This window comes from Copadichromis virginalis, linkage group LG11 (genome assembly GCF_057382275.1).
Source record: "Copadichromis virginalis isolate Kocher_CV1m ecotype Utaka linkage group LG11, C_Virginalis_male_GT1.1, whole genome shotgun sequence".
NCBI lineage: Eukaryota > Metazoa > Chordata > Actinopteri > Cichliformes > Cichlidae > Copadichromis > Copadichromis virginalis.
Genome location: NC_140628.1, coordinates 25,332,854 through 25,351,922, shown reverse-complemented (window position 1 = coordinate 25,351,922; position 19,069 = coordinate 25,332,854). Strand labels below are relative to the sequence as shown.

Here is a 19,069-nt window from a genome sequence, read left to right as displayed (position 1 = left end):
ATGAGTCTCCTACTACCATCACAGGAAAACAAAGCTACAGGGGGTGCGGTCTTTCCTGTAGGCGAGAACGGAAGCGGAAATTCGGCCATCTCCTCGTACATTCAAGCTACAGCAGGGTCAGTAGACATTTATTTTAGATATTTATTGTGCCGGGTTGTCAGCCTTTTTCGACTCTTGAATGCGTGTATTCAGTAGTGTCCCAAAGCAGGACGTGAAGCTGGAGCTCATACGGTCTGTCAGTCATGTAGCGAACTAGCAACAGCTAACTGCTACCAGGCTAGCTGGCTAATGTGTCCGAACAGCAACAGCAGCAAAGTGATTTCTTTTATCAGTCAAAGTGGCAGGTAACCTTCACCTTTTTATCGATTTTGGGGTAATTCACCGCTGGGACAGGAGCGACTCGTTCTGTTTAGTTACCCCGCTTTTTTGTGCCTAACTAAACCCCTCCGTGCACCTGTTAGTACTACACCCAGACTTTTTGATAGCAAAGTGATCGCAAACAGTTTCGATTAGCTTAGCTGGGAATAAGAGAGTTTGGTGCTCAGCTTTAGTCGATAAATTAAGCCTCTGCGACATAAAAATGTTCGCTTAATACCCGTGTGTGCCATTTTACAGCGGGCATTATCGTTTGCTTGCAGCTAGAAAAACGTTAGATGACAGTTTGGTTGCTAACATGTCATTTAGTTAGCCTGCTATCTTAATAGGTGTGACAGGGAGCTCAGCATCTGCCTGGCAGGGTCGTTAACGTTATCTGGGTGGGGGTCACGTCTTCGGGAGGCTGTGCAGTGTTAGCTGGATATGAGTGATAGGAGGAATAAATCAGTTAACACTTATGCCTGCTTTTCGCCTTTTTTAGTTGGCTTCAACCATACAATCCATCCTTCATATAGAGCAGCTTCCTGTGACGTGAGTTATGAGTAAATAAACGCTACAGCAGATCGTTTATCGCTTGTTCTGTATGTGATATAAGTGAGAGATCTGTGTATTTTTGGCGCTTGAGGCTGATAAAGTGTGTACTGTAGTGCTTCTGATGAAACTTTGTGGGGGATCTTTTTCCCTTCAGTGTGGCTTCAGACTGACGATATCCGAGAAGAGGAGCTATATAAAAGGTATGTTATGTCACTTATCATGGTTATCACGGATTAGCTGGCGTGTCTGAACTTTGGCACTGGGCTTCAGGAGTCTCTGAACTGACTTTTGCAATGGTTGCTTTCTGTTCAGTTATGCAACATGCTCTCATGTTTATCTGACCTACAAATCTGAACCCCTTATAGCTGTCAGGCTCATGTAAAACACTTAATGATCTTTGGAACGGTTATGTTTTTCATATAGTATCCAAACTAAAGGCTTTAAGTTTGTGCCATTTAAAATCCATTTAAAATGTGTAATCGAATGGTTTTCACACAGCTGAAATGGTGTGAATGACAGTTTTAGCTGTGTGGTCAGATGAAGGCATTTTTGAACGTGACACTGGGGCCAAACCATCCTAAATCATCCAATTGTTAAGAACATTTTCTGCTCAACCTTGTCCGATGTGCCTGTCTTTTTTTGTACATTTTCACTGCATTTTTAATATTCTTTGTATATTTTAAACCTAACCTGAGTCATACAGGGCAGTAGGTCTTGAAAATTAAGAACGTGCATGTATTTAACAAAATTTTCTCAGTTGAAACTCTGGAAACTATAAATTTACTATATTTGGATTATGAATTAACTAAGAATTTCATGTCAAAACAATATTCTACACATTTCATTTTGTGTAATTGTGAAATAAAATTATATATCACTCAGAAATTATTAATAGTTGGCTTTTGCAATGTGATTTTTTTTTTTTTTTTTTTTTTTATCAGTATGTGAATAAACATGGGAATTTACAAGATGGCTTTCATTTTCCCCCTCCATATTTTAGTTAGAAAATACTCTGTATTTGTCTGAAATTACAGATCCCGATTCATCATTTGATATAGTAAATTTCAGGTATTTATCTTTAATATTTGCTGAGGTATGCTCATTCAAACATGGTCCCAAATTTCAAAGTGTAAGCTAGAGAAGTATTTCATATATTAATATAAATCCAAACTTTGGACCATCTCATTTTTAGGGATATCTGCGATGTTCGAGCAGAAGGCCCACTTTGTTTTGTGATGGAATGACCCAGCAGTTTTCAAACTTTATACCAGTGTTTATATCTGCAGAAACTAGCCTTTATGTCAGCTAAAATGGTGTGAATGACTGTTTTAGCTGTTGTGTCAGATGAAAGCACTTTTAAGTGTGACACCTACAATTTTTTTTTTTTTTTTTTTTTTTTTTTTTTTTGGTCTCCAGTAAGCTCCACAAACATGTAACTTAGTAGTCGGAGTTTCTCTCAAGATCTGGTTTTCAGGTGTGTCTTGCTTGTGTGGCACAGCGTTCACATTTGTTAATACCTTACAGAAAATAAAGGCCTATTAACATCCCAGTCCAGCTGAAGCTATAAAAAAGTATATTTTTTTGTATTTTTTTTTTCCTCCTAACAGTTCTTGATCTTGAAGTGGTTGTATGTGTTTTTCTCTATACAAAAAAGTGATCAGTTTTACCACTGTGCAAATTTGATCCTCCTCACTCTCAATCAGGTCATTTCATGTCAACTAATGTAGTACATTTGAATTTCATTGGTTACTTCTTGTGCAGTTACAGTAATCATTTTTTTTTATCCAGCCACACTATTTGGGAACCACTGGTTTAAACATTGTCAGCAGGTTGATTTATTACTGCAAGTTACAACTTATTTTAATAAGTAACAAGCAGTCAGAGCTAAAATCTTATTTTTCTTTCGTTCTTTAACTAATCTCAAGTTTGTAACCAGCATGCTGTTTGTAGAAGTCAGTTTCTTTACTTTATTGGTTCAGTATGAAGAAGGATCTGCTTGAATCTGGAGAAACGGAAAGAGCGGCAATGTTTCTTGCCAGTGCTGGTTTGCCACCTGGGGGAAGGTCCTCATACAGTGGGTGGGGAAAATTTGATATTTATTATATTATAAAGGAAAGACAATGTGCTTCCTTTATTTTGATCTGTTTTATTGCCTTTATTCAGTTAGATCCATAAGTGTTTTGAGAGTGATAGTTTTTGTAATTTTGCCTCTGTTCACATCAGAAAAGTGTAGCTAGCCCCTTCAGTGCTTCTGTCGGTGTCCAAATACTTATGGACCTGACTGTATTTTTGTGGCACAAGCTGAGGTAGCATCTGTTACGCAAGGAAAATGCAGATTGTGGCAGTGAGAGCTTGCATCTGGTCAGCAACAGTGTTTCAACCTGATGCGTGAGCAATCGGATACTAAAAAAAGCTCAGCAGGTAGTGAGGGATGTGCTGTTGATCCACAAAAATCATTCTGCGTGCCTTTTTTCTTTCTCCATCAGCAAACAGAATAAGTCCATGGTTTTTTGTTTTTTTTTCTTAGACCAAATTCAGGAACTGTCAGTGGTGTTGCAAAACAGAAACTATACGTTATTGCACCATAAGGTTTCCCACACTTGTGGGTATCAATCTCTTCGAATTAAAATACTCATTTAAAATCCGTCTCAAGTTTATAGTTTGTTTTAACCATGCGTGTCATTTTCTTGACATCCATACGTGACTCTGTCTCTGATTAGTGTCAGCACTGGTTGATGATATGTTGTTTTTAATAATCCGTGGTTCTGCTCTTGAGGCCTGCAAATATGGGTTCAAGATTAAAGTTTGTGGCAGTGTAATGATTAGAGTACCTGAAGTTAAGTAAACGGATCCCTTCTAAAATATTTATCTTAGTGCAACTCTTGTATAAATTTAGTCTGGTGTGAAGCTGGAAGTTGCCTAGATGTTTAGATGTGAAAACTAAATTATTGACTTTGTTAAGGAATCAAGGTTGAGGAGCCAAAATGGTTTGCCTGAAAGTGTGAACGCCATCTTTTTCTGTAAAATCGCATCCAGTTAAATTCACTGCTACATTTCTGTCATAAATTTACTTTGTTTTCATTCACGCTTTCTTGCTCTTTTTACTGATTACTTTTATTTTTTGCTTCTAAAGATGGAATTTAACATTGTCAGTAAACATTATTTATCAGTTTGGCCTGGGGTAAATCTTCAAAGAAGATGTAAAGAAGAGAAAACAGACTTTAAAACTCACTGAATAATTATTTATAGTTAGATTGTAATGTTTCTCTTCACTTGACAAGTAAATAAAAAGACAACCTGTATTAGCTTTCAGTCAAATGGTCATATTTAAAATGACTGCATTCCTATTTTTAAGCTGTTTGCTCTAATAAGAGAAAAAGCTTGTAACTGATAAGTTGTGTCTCTGTGAAGCATGTGTGGATCAGCAACAGATCATGTGATATTTGTTGCTGAATATCTCCTTTGTCCTTTTGTTTTTTAAAATTTTTATAAATGGTTACTTTAGATTTAGTGACAGATTAAGTTTAAGGCTGCTTGCTGTGCTGTAGCAGAAGTATCCAAGTCACAATGCATTTACACTTACATTAATCTCAATCCTGCTCCCTAGTTTTCATCCCCCTTAGTCTGTGGTTTTGGGACCCAATGTTGCCACGGGAAGAAACAGACAAACCGAGACAAAGCACTCCATGAATGAGTGGCAGCCAAGATAGAGGAACGGCAATATACCAAGAGGAGAGACCCTTTTCCTGCATCAGTCTTGTGTAACAGGTGTGCATGATATTGTCTTTATTCCTCGTTTGATGCTGATTTGGGTTACCAATGCCATCTTCCACTCACTGATTGTTCTTCTTAAAGTCTGCTGCTCTTTCTTTCAGACTCTTGTATACGCACACTTCCTTACGAGTATTTCAAGTCTTCATCGTCTTTCTTGCTGGTTGTTTTATTGGTTGTAAGTCTTGTTGATTTGTGTGCGCTGGAAATAAACTTGTATTATTTGTATTGTACTAACTATACTTTACATTTCGTCTTGCCCATCTGCTGTTCAGATTTCAACAGAGCTCAGTGGCCAGACCGTTGCCATGTCGACCTCATCGCTACGGCGACAAGTAAAGAACATCGTCCACAACTATTCAGAGGCTGAAATCAAGGTTGTCTCTTGGCTTCTTAGCTGGCTTTTCTTCTTCTGTTTCATTTTCTGCACACATTCCCATTTTGTATCTAGGACTTAAGTGTAGCAAATGCATCTCTGCCACACAGATGATGAGATTATGCGGATTCCGATAATCTAATATTTCTTTGGAGAACCTCCTCACTCTTCCCCTTGTTATGTAGAGAATGAGCTAATCTAATCATATCGTACCCATTCATTATTCTCTGCAGCTTGTGATCTGATTGAATTTATTTTGTTACTCAGAACACTGTGCACCAACATGTCACAAAGTAATGTCTGAAATAATTCCCATCTCAGTCGGTTTGAGTGGAATAATTAATGGTTTATCCCTTTTGTGTGTTCTTGTGTCCAGGTTAGGGAGGCAACGTCGAATGACCCATGGGGCCCCAGCAGCTCCCTTATGTCAGAGATCGCTGATCTTACCTACAATGTCGTGGCCTTCTCGGAAATCATGAGCATGGTGTGGAAGCGCCTCAATGACCACGGCAAGAATTGGAGACATGTGTACAAGGTTTGTGAGTCCAGAAGTGAAGTTGGGGAATAACAATACAGATTAAACACAAGACCGTAAACACAATGGGAAAACTCCAAAATATAGCATATCATTATCTCATTATTTCATCCAAAGGAAATAAAGCATGCTACTTAAATTGTGAATATTTAAAAGTAAGTTGTTTGGAACAGTTCATCAGATATCTGGTTTAATAAAAAGGGCGAATCTGGGACTTTGCAGTGTGCAACCTTTTTTTTTTTTTTCTGCATATTTCTGTCTTTTTGCTTAACCGAGAGACCCAAAATGTTCCTGCAAGTATTATTTTCATACTAATCTCGTGGTATTTACACACACAGAGCACCACTGTGACTATTGGTTGACATAGTATTTATGCCACCCCTCCTTCATTAGGTGCCTTGGTAAAAGCTGACAGTGGCGAACGCAGCCTTTTTGAAATGTGTAAAAATATGGCACAATTCTTACAGACCTTTGGAAGGAAAGTGCCTCAATTATAGGAGAATTCATAGTCACAATTATTGTATTAAATAGTAAGATTACAATTAATTTTTGGTTTTGCAAAAATCGACTGACTAAACGTAAAAGAAGAATGATGTCTTTTATACAAGTGTATTTCCATTAACTTTAATTCAACTGAAAAACTAAATAAAGAAATAAATGTGAACCAAACTAAATCTGCTGCCTGGCTGGAAGTAAATGTGGACTTTTATATAGAGGTTACAGTAAAGGAAAGGAATGTCCAAAACAGAGTGCAGCATAATAATCTTTCTATCAGAATCAGCTTGTGTTAATAAGTCGTGGAAACCGAAATTAAGGTTCACCTAATTGCACAGCCATAGTCTTTAAAAAACTGCTTGGTAGACACATCACCCTTAGATGTTTTGTAGTTTCAGTGTCTGCAAGTGCGCTGCTTGGGTCCAAGCAACAAAAAGTCTCCCATCAGACATTTTGCTTGAAGCTGTGTGCAGTTCTGTTTTCTTTTCTTTTTCTTTTTTCTTTTTTTATGACTGCGCAGGTTTGTTTACAGGACATTACCAAAGAGTGCACTACCTATGTGCCCTTTAAAAAAAGTTTTCCAGGAATAACTACTTATCCGCAATGTCTGAGTGTCTGCAGCAGGGAATAATTGCCACCTAAAAAGGTTTGGGGCTTTGGATGGGAATCCATGGCGTAGTTATGTCTGTAGTAGAGATGGACCGATCCGATATTACGTATCGGTATCGGTCCGATACTGACCTAAATTACTGGATCGGATATCGGAGAAAAATAAAAAATGTAATCCGATCCATTAAATATCACGAAAGCACCTCACAAAACTTGCAACACGCCGTAACTCGCCTCAGAACGTTAGCACTTGGAGCAGTATGCATCACGTGATAGAGCGGCTGTGGCATGCGGGACCTGTCGGTGGTCTGGATAGCATGTGGAGCTTCGCTAGCAACCTGGCATTTCATCTCCGACAAAGTTATCCCCGAGAGAAGTAAAGCAAGTGTGTAAGTCCATCTCTGAATGTAAAGCATTCCTGCGTTAAGCTTAACGAGCGACTGCCTCTCGCTCTCCGGCTGCTACTTCAATCGTGAAACTGCTTAATGATCAGCTGATCGGCTTTTCTGTCGCGAGTCCGTCTGTCTTGTTTGTTTTTGGCCCACTTTGCACCAGAAAGAGGAAACCAGCGGCTGAACAACAGCAGCACGTTTAAGCTTGATAAGCTGTTGTTAGAATTTATTTAATATTACTTTCTACTTGAGGATCTTTTTCTACGTAGCTGACGCTGGTAACTGTGCAGGGGCGGATCTAGCAAAGTTTAGCCAGGGGGGCCGATAGGGCATTAACAGGGAAAAGGGGGCACAAAGACATACTTTTCTTTCTTATTCTCATTTAAAATGTCTAGCTTTTAATAAATAATTATTTGACACCCAAAGTTTTAATTTGATGTAAAATGAATAAAGTCAATTACTGTATATAGTGACTATTAAGTCTAATATATATACCCTAGTAAGCTATAGTACTTTTTCCTTTGGGAAGGTACCATCTGTGCAGTCTGCAATTTTGTTGAAGAAAGATGTTGAATCTATTTAATATTTCTTGAAAAATAATTGATTTCTGTGCATTTTTTTTCACACTTCATCAAATTAAGGTTGATTACGTTGATTAAGCATCATGAGGTGGAGCGTGAGGGGTGGATCCCTATTTTTTATTTTTTTATTTTTGTTGTTGCTGGGAGTTGGAACCCTATTAGTTAGGTTGCTTAATATTTACGCTAAGTACTCTTTAAAATACCAGAATAGTGAGGATGGTGTAGGTTTAAGTTTATTAGATTGATCAGTATTGCTGAACTATGAAATATTTTTTTTGTATACAGGTATAACAGAATAGCTTTAGTGTAGTTGTTGTTTTAAACTTGAGTATGAACTTGCAGACTTGCAAAATGCAGCAAGATATTTTAAAAAACAGTTTTGTTGATTAAAAAACACTATATCGGATTCATATCGGTATCGGCAGATATCCAAATTTATGATATCGGTATCGGACATAAAAAAGTGGTATCGTGCCATCTCTAGTCTGTAGTACAGAGATGGTCAGTAATTATGTGCGGGATTTAAAAACCGAAAGCTCAAATATTTGTTTTTATTTTTGTGTGTAAGATGTTTATTTTCTTTTTGGGAATTTTTGTATTTGAAAATTTACAGTTCTCTCCATTTTCTCTAGGCTATGACTCTTATGGAGTACCTGATCAAAACTGGTTCAGAACGTGTTGCCCAGCAGTGCCGAGAGAACATTTACGCAGTCCAGACCCTCAAGGATTTCCAGTACATAGACCGAGATGGCAAAGACCAGGTACACAGACACACCCATGCATTCAAAGCTGAATGGAAAGGAGAAGTCAGTGGTGATTAAAGTCCACGTTTGTGGAATGCAGGCGCACTCTGTAAAACGTCCTTGACTAAACTACAAGCAGCATGTTTGACTAGGTGTCTCTGACCTGTTGTGCAACTACACAAAGCCAGCCATAAAAGTTTTATTGGTTGTTGATAAATGAGCTTTGCTTGAGTTAAAACATTTTTTAAATCAATACAGTATGCTGTGTAAGTAACTGCTTTTATACTTGATTTTGTATCTGTTTTATGATATGTATTAAATTAACAGTGGTTCGCTTTGTTTTTCCAGGGTGTGAATGTTCGAGAGAAAGCCAAACAGTTGGTGACGCTGTTAAAAGATGAAGAGAGACTAAGAGAGGAGAGGATCCACGCCCTGAAAACCAAAGAGAAGATGGCACAGACCTCCAGTGGTGAGACACCTACTCTAAGTAGTTAACAGACTGATCCAGTGGTCACAGTTGCAGTATTTATAAGAGGGTTTGGTCCCTTCTGTGCATATTTATCTCCACTTTAGCCTCCTCAGCCCCCTCAGCACCCAGCCTGGGGGGCAGCCTGTCGCTGGGCTCACACTCTGGGGGTGCTGATAGTGAGCAGGCTTGGCCACAGAGCTCTGGAGAAGAAGATCTGCAGCTCCAGCTGGCTTTGGCTATGAGTAAAGAAGAGGCAGAGCAGGTAACACCAAGTAGACCTGTTGAGCTAAGCTTACTGGTCCTTTACTTCAGATAAGTTTGCAGTCAGTCTAATGTACACGTCACTTATGTACACAAAGGCTTTACAAATAATGTACATGCAGCACACCTAGCTTTGCTCTCACCATTTAACCCCTGAACTCCCCCAGAATAGCACGGACCCTCTGGAGGATGCAGAGCTCCGCTATGCACTCACACTCAGCAAAGAGATTCACCAACAGGTCAGGGGCAGAGAGTGTGTCCAGCTGGCTGGAGAGCCAGTCATCAACTATCTGTCTTTCTGTCAAATGGAATTTCTCAAGCAAATGTCAAGTATTGATCGATCAAGAAAAAATGAATTAATGCTCGTATTTGCAGTAATCCTGTTGCAGTAATTCAGTTTAAAAAGTCGCATCCTAAGAGGCGCTTTTCAGAACCTCATCAAGATGTGTTAAAACTGCAAGAAAAACGTGCACCTAACAAATTAATCATCTGCCATCTAGAATTTGCATGTCACTTGCAAATATTTGCCATAATTTATTAACAATGAGTGGCTTGCAAGTATTGATTATTCTTTCTTTCTCATTGCCGTCTCTGATAGCATGCACTTAACCCTAGTCTTGATTTGAAACATTTCTTTCCTAACCTCTAACACCCTCCTGCTGTTGTAACTTCCTGTTTCTGTGTTTACTGAGTGCTAACCTTGTTTGTCTGCATCAAGTGTTTGCAGTCCTGCACTTACTGTAAAACTAGACTAGTTTAGCCTTTCAGATTTAATGTTAATGTTGCTTACTGGCATTAAAGACGATCTGTTGTCTTGCAGATAAGTCTGTGTTATGCTGTCAGTCCTCAGTGAAATGTGTTAGAATAAAGGTGGCAATAGGCAGGATCTTAAGTTGATGTTCAAGATCTCCATCTGAGCTGAAATTAATTGTTATTGATTTCATATAAAAGGCTTTCTATTTCTACTATAAAAGTTTTGTCCTTCAGGTGATAAAGAAGCTCTGCTGTGCGCAGCTACCGAACTGATACCATTGTTGGTGCAGGCAGTTAAAACCCACACAGCAGTTGGAGTATTCACCATGGCAGCATTTGATAGCAAACAAACGAACCACAGCTGCTTTTGCACCTGTATCCTCCCTCTCAGGAGCCGTTTTGCCTACCCATGTCTAAGACATCTTCCTGCCACCGTCTTCAGTTTTAGGATGCCGCGTGACAGCGCTTGTAATCTAAATTGTGTTAAGCTGTGTAAAAATTACAAGCTCTTCACACACATTGTGTGAACAGCCTTATCTTTTGCCTTTGAATCATGATTAAAGGTTAGGGTTTCCTCTTTCGCTCATACTGACCTTCAGTGTGGATTTAATGAATCTGTGCCTGTGGTGCGTTTTTGGAGTTTGCTGATGGATATAATTGTGTGTTTGTGATTGGCAGGAGGAGCGGCTGCGCAGAGGTGATGACCTGAGACTGCAGATGGCTATTGAGGAGAGCAAGAGGGAGAAACCAAAACCAGAAGAGGTGGGTGTTTTTGTTTTGTTTTAATGAATATAGATAAGCTGCATTGGATCATCTGCTTTACTTGGGTCTGTGTGTGTCTCCATGAGTAAATTCAGCTTTGTTAGCTGTGTGTCTGATTAACAAAGTGTGACTTGACTTGAAGTGAAAACTTTCAGATACTAAAAGTGTTGGTAAAATACAGATGGACTGTTCAGCAAAAAGAAAAAAGCAGATGGTACATGAAAGCATTATCAGGTGTCTTATTTGACTTCATGTGTAAGCAGTGTTGCTAAGGATTCAAATTTGCATGAAGCTTGGAAACACACAATGTTTTCATTGTACTGGGGAGACACATTGTGCTCCATAAAACGCACAGTGCGTAGATTTTATCATGACTGATGCAATAATCCGCTCGTTCGTAAGAAAGCTTTGGGTCCAAAGCTACTCCTCAGTGTTACACAACCCTTCAGGTCTTTCAAGTTTCAGAGCTTAAGACACATTAATCATTCTCTGAAATGTGAGATACCTTTGTGCTTTCATTCAGTTTTTTTCTCCTCTACAGTAATAAAAATCAGTTCAGCCGTTGCCAGAATTTTCCACCAAAAAGGCATCTTTGTTGAGACTGCAGATGGTCTTCAAAGCATAACTAACAGCTATTATTATTTTTAATAATAAATTAATTAATATTTCTAATTTTCAATTTTCTCCTTTATCAGAACACTATTATCTAACCTCAGAATGTCACCTGAGGTTCTACTCCCCTGATCCTTGGTTCATACAAGCCAACATTTGAGATTATCCCAATTTTATTCATGTAAAATAGTTGCTTAAAAAGACCAAACACGCATAAGAAAAATGGAAGCCTCTGCAAAAACAATGGAGAGGAAGAAGGCCTTTAACCGCCCACACAGTGAGCAGTTTGGTTAAGGCTTACTTCCCTAAACTATTTGGAAAACTAAACTTTTGAAACAAAGATTGAAATCACTTTCATTTAAGTCCCAACTCAAGTAATAAATAATTTTTAAAATGTGCAAAAAACAGCGAAAGAAAAGTTGGTGCTGACAGAGGAGAGATGCCAACAATTCTCCTTCTGTGGTTTTACATCTCATCAGCACTATTGATGAATGCCCGAGAGAGAGAACAGGCTAATAAGACTGATAGAAAATGATAAATGTGCTGGCATAGTGAACCGTGTGTAATGATGTCCATCAGCTGTGCAAGCATTAATTCATTAAATGTTCTCTTGTACAGAGCGCTCTGATGGAGCTGAGTGCTGTGGACCCCTGGGGGACCCCTGCTGCTCCTGTCGTGAGCTCCGCCGGGCCCTCACCTCTACCCACAGTTTCTGCCTCTGCCGCCTCGGGCCCGTGGGGCACAGCCACCACAGATCCATGGGGGGTAGCATCACCCACATCCCCTACAAGCTCTGATCCTTGGGGTGGGGGAGCTCCGCCTGTTATAGCTCCTCCTCCAGATCCATGGGGTGAATCGTCCAACAAAGTAAACAACGTCGACCCCTGGGGAAGCTCAGGTAAGGATCTTCGACCCGTGGTCATGTTTGACCTCTGTCGGCAGTCAGGTGGGTGGGACTGTACTTGTTGCTGGTGATTAAAACAGAACCTTGTCTCTGTGGGTGAAAGAGGATGTGGAGACTTTTTCTCCCCTTCACTCCACGGTTGCATTTCCCCTCATACATGTCACCATGCTGTCATAGCTGATCTTTTCATCCGTCTATACATGCTTTCTCTTTGTAGTGATGAAAGCAAGCATGCCATTCCCCCTCTGTGTCTAAACCAGGGATTTTTATCCTCTTGTTTTTACTCAGGACTGACTGTGGCTGTCTCAACCAGAGCTTTCTCTTCTCTTGCCCTCTGTATGCCTTTTTCAGTTATTTATCTATTATTTATTTATTTATTTTTTTAAATGTATAAGGTTGCTTCTTATCTCTCCTTTACCTCCGATAAGTTTCAGATTATCTTTAGGAGTAAGTAATGTGGCTGTCAGTTGCATCAGTCCTCCTGGAAAGTTAACAATGGAGAGGTTGAGGAGAGAGAAACACCTCTGTTGTTGCCCAGCCCAGCTTCCTGTCCCCGCCTTATTGTGAGTTGTACCTGTAAGGTGTTGTGTTAACCCTCCCCTCCCTTGCGTGTCCTTCCCTCCCCTGTAGCTGTGACCCCCCCCAGTGCTGACCCCTGGGGTCCTCCATTGCCTCCCAGCACTTCCTCCTCCGGGGGGCCAGTAGACCCCTGGGCAAAGGACGGGCCTGTCCCTGCCTCTGACCCTATCACCTCTGACATCTGGAGTGGCTCCGCCAAACACACTAACGGCACAGGTACATTGACACTTAAAACTACGTGAACTCTCACATGCTCGGGTTCTGGTGCAAAATTGTAAACAGAATTGACATATTTTGCACACAAATTTCCAAATGCATGCACTCAGCAGCTGTCCTGTCTAACATTTCATCCTCCTTTGTGTGAGTATGTACTCGGATATTGTTTTTTGCTGTTATGAGTGCGTTTTTAAGAGTCTGATTTACTCTTTCTGCTCCTCATTACCTCGCTTAGGAGATCCAGAGCAACTAGGATCTTCAGGAGCAGGCGCTGACAGCACAGGCTCACCGGTACCCTTTGACCTGTCCTCTCTTGGTTCTTCACTTCCTGTTCGGAAGACTCCCGAGTCCTTCCTGGGCCCCAACGCAGCACTGGTGGATCTCGATTCTCTGGTGCCGTCTAAACCCAAACCCAAACAGCCACCGCCTCCCTCTATCTCGTCCTCATCAGCACACAACCCCTTCCTTCAGAACACAGGTTAGTTACAGCTGAACTTCATGAGCTCGACGTTTTGTGTCCAGAAAGACAAATTCAGTCTCGCTGAATTCCTGTGACTCGTATTTAGGGAGAGCCTGGAATATTCATGAATTTCTGTAAGCATTTATATGAAAATGACTGACATTAACATGAAACTGCTGTGTAATGGGGCTTTGCAAACTTTAGGGGCGTACCTTTTATCAGCCTATGGAAGCATTTACAGAAATTGAAAAAGGAAAGAAAATCATTGAGTTAATAAATCAGTAGAAAATATATAACTTATTTGTTTAAATGTAAAATAAAAATTTGAGTAACTGTAAAAGTAAAATGTAAGAGCAAATGTTTGCGTTTCCACCTTTATTTTGTGGGACTGAAACAAAATATGAGTATTTTATTTGAAAGATGAAAAATGAATTTAAAACATGCTTGTCAGGGAAATAAAAACAAAATGAAGATGTAAAATGATTATCACAGTGGTTTCTGATTAATTTGGTCGATCAGTTTACTAATTCAGCTCCCGTCTCTTCATTTTTATTTATTTATTTTTTTTGCATTTGCCTCACTTTCATGCACATGTCACAATATCATAATATCTGATCAACATGCAGAAACCAGGCTGAAGTCCAAAATATTGTTTTGCTTTTTTGTTTGCTAAAATTTTAAAACTTCTAGGTTAACATGGCGAAAATTGATTTAATCTTCTCTGCGAGATTTTAACTCGGAGATGTCAAACTGTCTCCATTCTTTTATTCATTATTGTGGTTTACAAATAACGTTTGTGGCATTTTCTGATTCGATAACGAGAAACTTCTTCTTAATCACAATCCACACATCGTTACCGACCAAACACAGACAATAATGGCAAAAAACACAGAAGTTTCAGAATGAACTGCTCTTTTAGAAAGTGCAATGTATTAAAAATTAATTCCATAAAACGTCTGTTAGCAAAGCAAAGACAAAACGCAACCCTTTTAATTGTATGTGCGTGCCATATTCACATTTAGTTTGTTTGGTTTTTTTTAAAGAAAACATTTTCTTAATTGCAAAAAATATATAATAATCTCAAATACTGTGAAAGATCATTGCATATATATCTTAATATATCTGGCTATGTGAACTAAGCCAGTAAAAATGTATCTTTACTATGTCTTAAAGGCTTTCTGATGTTAATAAGGATGATGTTATGATATAGACCAGGGGTAGGCAACCTTTCTGATGATGTGTGCCGTCTAAACTTTCCTCAGAAGTCAATGTGCCATATGATTGCATTAGCAATAAATTTAATAACGCTCTATATTAACAGTTTCACACTATATAGAACCACTTTGTAAAATTATATTTGTTTGTAGATGTTGGCAGCTATCAGCGAATAGTTATCAGCTATTTTGAAACAAAAAACAGACACTTTTTATCCATAACAAGAACTTCATAACAGCAAATGAACTGTACAACAGAAATGCAAATGCTATTTATGGTCTCCTCACAACAATGATAAGAAAAATTAACTGGGCCAATATGGCATGTTTGTTAATGCAGAGACACACATGTTAATGTGATTTCTGGTCTCCCACTCAGAGACACAGGTCTCCGAGTGTCCAGCATTCAGACGGCTACCTGAGGACACTATTCGTGTGAGAGAAAATCTGCTCACACAGATACAGTATGTAGAGCCAAAATCTGTCAATAAGACCTCTGCAATGTTCTGAAGACAGTTAAACCTGTCAGGTAGTGATGTCCAGCAGGTGAAAATGCAAGTTCCATGAACACGCACAGCTGTGGATTCCAGCTGCGTTCGTAGTTCTGCAAACTTTGACCCCCACAGAGTCAAGCTTTCCAGCTCAATCAGCTGCATTTCAATGTTGCATTAACTGGCATTAACTCAGCCAGTTAATGCGAGACAAATCCAGCTGCTCATTAAAGCTTTCTGGTTTGATCAGAAAAGAAAACATTGGTCCATACACCTGAAAGTCCAGAAAACCTATTGTGAATTCTGTCTCAAGTCTACGGAGGTAGCCATGTATTTCCATGGTGCTGATGCTGCGCTGAGCAGACAGCTCCTGAAGCTTTTGAAGTGTCAGAATGTGGAAAGCTAGCAACGTCCCTCTCACCGGTAGGCTACGTTATTTTTAGCCAATTACAAGTTGAATCTGGTAGTTGGGGTTGTTAGCTAAGATACCATCAATAAGAAGCGGCACAACTACTGTGTCTATGTGAGCTAATTTGCGATGTGCACCGCTGGCCCGGCCATTTATTTGAATGCACCTTCTCAGATTAATTCACTGCATGTCGTGCCCAGGGCTGGACTGGGACAAAAAACAAACGAGAGAAAAGCTGATCACTGATCAGTTTCATGATTGGAGTAGCAACAGGAGAGGGAGGGGGAGAGAATGAGAGAAGAGGCAGCTGTGCAGCGTATAGACCCAGAATAACTCCAGCTTTGTGTCTTTACGGGACAAACTTTGTTTCTTTTCAGCTCCATATGAAACGTGTAATATTTTCTCTGAATACGAGACGATTCTGTTTTTCTCTACTAACTAACCTTATGAATAAAATAAAGTTCACTATCAGTAACATCATAGCACCCACCCAGCTGTATAGAAACTCAGTCATGCTAGCTAGTACGCAGTATGAGTTATTGTAACTGACGGTAAAAAGTAAGCCCAACGAAAATAAACTACACCTAAACTTGGTTTATATCTGACCCAGATAGACTGCAGGTCATAACTTCTTATCGGAAGTTCAGTTCACCTGACACTCGGACCGGCGGCCGCCTCGGGTCTCTCCTCCTCCTGCTTCCCCTTTCGCTCATCCACCTGCTGGCCTCTGTGGATCCTCTGCCACAGCAACCACCAAACAACTGAGTTATTTTTACACATCGGCCAGCATCTGGCCAATCCACCACCATTCATTGTTTATGCTGTTACAAAAAAATAATAATAATCGGCCCATAAAAATGAAAAATTACCATTGACCCATCAAGCAAATGTCCGGTATCCCGATGGCCAGTCCACTTATGGCCATGCCATCAGTTAACCCAGCTGGCAAGCGTGCCCAGGGTTGCCGACCCCTGGTATAGACGTTAATTAATATTAACAATAATTCACTGACCAACCTAACAACCCTCGGGTCAGTTTAATGGCTCATGAAAAAAACTTTTATTTTTTATTTTTTTTTAAATATTAATGCAATCTAAATAATATTTTTTTTATATCATTTCACTTTCAATCTGAAAAATGTTATGAAAGCCTTGTAATGAATATGGTCTAGTACACCCCTGCCCCCCTTTAGACTCACTCTGTCTGCTGCAAGTTGTTCCTTCCATGTAAAATATGACAGCTGCCGTCAGCCTTTAGAAAGCTGTATTTGTAATTTAACCATTCTGATATCAGACTACGTTAACAGATCGTCTGCATGTTTAATACAACTCCACAGCCTCCAGCTCCACATTAAACTGTGCCAATGTTAATAATAACATTAAATTAAAAATGTGTTAGACGAGTGAACTTTGATTTATCCCGTGTACGTGTTTCTTCTGTCCCAGGTTCATCTCCTGCTACTGGCATGGCAGTGACTCCGGGCAGTACCATTTCCAGTAGGGGGGTTTCTCCAACACCTGCATCATCCAACCCTTTTGGGGTGGCTCCTCCTATGACCTCCATCTCACCTCAGCCCTCCTCACTCGGCCTTAGCGGCCTCCGCACCAGTCCTGTGCCTCCCAATCCCATGCTGGGCATGGTGCAACCAGGAATGGGCATGGTGCCAATGAGTATGGGAATGGGGGCTCCGGGAATGGGCCTGGGCATGATGCAGCCCAGCCCCATGAGCATGCCGTACAGCGGGCTCTCCCCAATGGCACCCCCAGGCTCAGGTCTGATGGGACCCGGAGTCGCACCACCTCCTCAGCTGATTTTGGGTGGGCCCACAGGACCAGGAGGGGTGATGGGTGCTGGAGGATCAGTGGGAGGTGGAGGAACGACGGGCACAAGCACCAACCCATTTCTTCTTTGAGGAAGTGTCACCACTACTTGGCTCACCTTTCAGCCTCCTCTGTCATACCTGCTGCCCCCTTCAGTCACCCCCCCCCCCCTCACCAATGCAATTTGTGTCCAAAAAGAAAAATGTCTACATCTCTATATTTAAAGAAAACAAACAAACAAAAAAAAACGAAATCAAAAAAATGTTTCATCTTTTCCTTTTTTGAAAGCATTATTTCATTTCAGAATAATTATTTCGTTTATTTAGTCCTTTCATTTCACGGGTTATTTTACGGGTGGGAAATAGAGATCTATTTATTTTGTTTTAATTCTGTTCTGTATCGTACTTCATGTATTTGTTTTTGTTTTTCATTTTTGGTCCTTTCAGTCCTGTCTTGAAATGAAGGTAAGTCTGTGATACCTCGAGGCTTTTTCAGTAGTGTCTCTATTCTAACATTACTGCACTGGGAGAGAGGGAGGATGAGGAGACAGCCACTAACAAACTGGACAAAGAAACTGTTGTACCTGCCTCTTCCTCTTCTCTCCCTCTAGGATGAAGACAAACACTGAATCACTGAAATGAAACGAGTGCATGAAGAGCTATTTTTAATGAACTGTAGACTGAGATACGGGCTGAACAACCTGCATTAACATTTCAGGCACAATGTGGTCAAATTGTTTCACTTTTAATTTAATGGTAAATGTAATTTATTTTTTCCAACTTTTTGGGAACAAATAAACAAGGAGGATTGTGTGATGATGCCATCTAGATCAAATGCCTTTTCCCCCCCCTTTTTTCCCTATTCTGCTTCTTCCTGGTTACTGTAGAAAACCTAAAGAGCTCTGACATCTGTGATCCAATGGGGGGAGGGAGGGAGTGATGTTCGTTGAAAGAGTGAGTGTGTGTGTGTGTGTGTGTGTGTGTGTGTGTGTGGCAAAGTGCGAATGAGAACACAAATGCTCATTTTTGAGTGTGCAAGTACGCAATTGTTCAAATGTTCATGTCTTTGTATGTGTCTGTCTCCATTTTTTTTTTTTTTCCCCCCGTGTCCAATCTCATTTCAGTGACTCAGAAAGGAAGAATCCACATTGATTATTTTTGCTTTTGGAAGTTGTAATAATATGTGATGTGGGGATTTCAAATGAGGTGTTGTAAGGGTCACCTTTGTTTTTTTTTGTTTTGTTTTTTCCCTGCCAATCATATTTCACACTCTTCTTTTCAGTAATTAAAAGCAGTTTTTCTTAATCACACATTTCATATGGGATTCCTGGCATGCAGGTGTCCTAGAGCAGCACTGTCCTTGTGTTTCATCCCCCTTTCCTTTGGAGAGGGACGGCAACTGATGCTTCTTTAAAAATAAGAAATAAACAAAAAAAGACAATTATTTCAGCAAATGGAAGGAGATAAAACTGGGACTCGACAATATGCTTTTCATGCTGTTCTTTTAATTTAGTTTGATGAATTTATTGTTATTTTATATCAACAAGAAGAATATCTCTTTTATCGGGTAAGGTGGAATTTTGTGTGGTGTTGACTGTGAACATTCACATTTGAAAAGTAAAATGGAAAAAAATCAGAAGAAATTTATGAAATAAAACAAAAACACGAAATGTCTTTTGCTTTTTCGTTCTTCCAATGTGACTAAAATC

General features: G+C 39.9%; 1 protein-coding gene across 7 annotated transcripts; it reads left to right on the top strand.

The window, feature by feature from the left end:
* Positions 1–17: 17 nt before the first annotated feature.
* On the top strand, positions 18–19,034 carry epn1a (epsin 1a). 7 transcript variants are annotated; one of them, XM_085471556.1, is made up of 15 exons: positions 18–116; positions 857–906; positions 1,064–1,109; positions 4,517–4,677; positions 4,956–5,057; positions 5,433–5,591; positions 8,301–8,429; positions 8,760–8,880; positions 8,985–9,142; positions 9,309–9,380; positions 10,573–10,656; positions 11,887–12,166; positions 12,803–12,967; positions 13,203–13,445; positions 16,987–19,034. In XM_085471556.1, the coding sequence occupies exons 5-15, from the start codon at positions 4,989–4,991 to the stop codon at positions 17,451–17,453; spliced, it is 1,947 nt and encodes a 648-aa protein (XP_085327682.1). In that variant the 5' UTR covers positions 18–116; positions 857–906; positions 1,064–1,109; positions 4,517–4,677; positions 4,956–4,988; the 3' UTR covers positions 17,454–19,034. The 7 variants fall into 7 exon arrangements, with proteins under 7 accessions (XP_085327682.1, XP_085327680.1, XP_085327685.1 ...); XM_085471557.1 differs by lacking the exon at positions 18–116 and adding an exon at positions 133–344; XM_085471554.1 differs by lacking the exon at positions 857–906.
* The last annotated feature ends 35 nt before the right edge of the window (positions 19,035–19,069 follow it).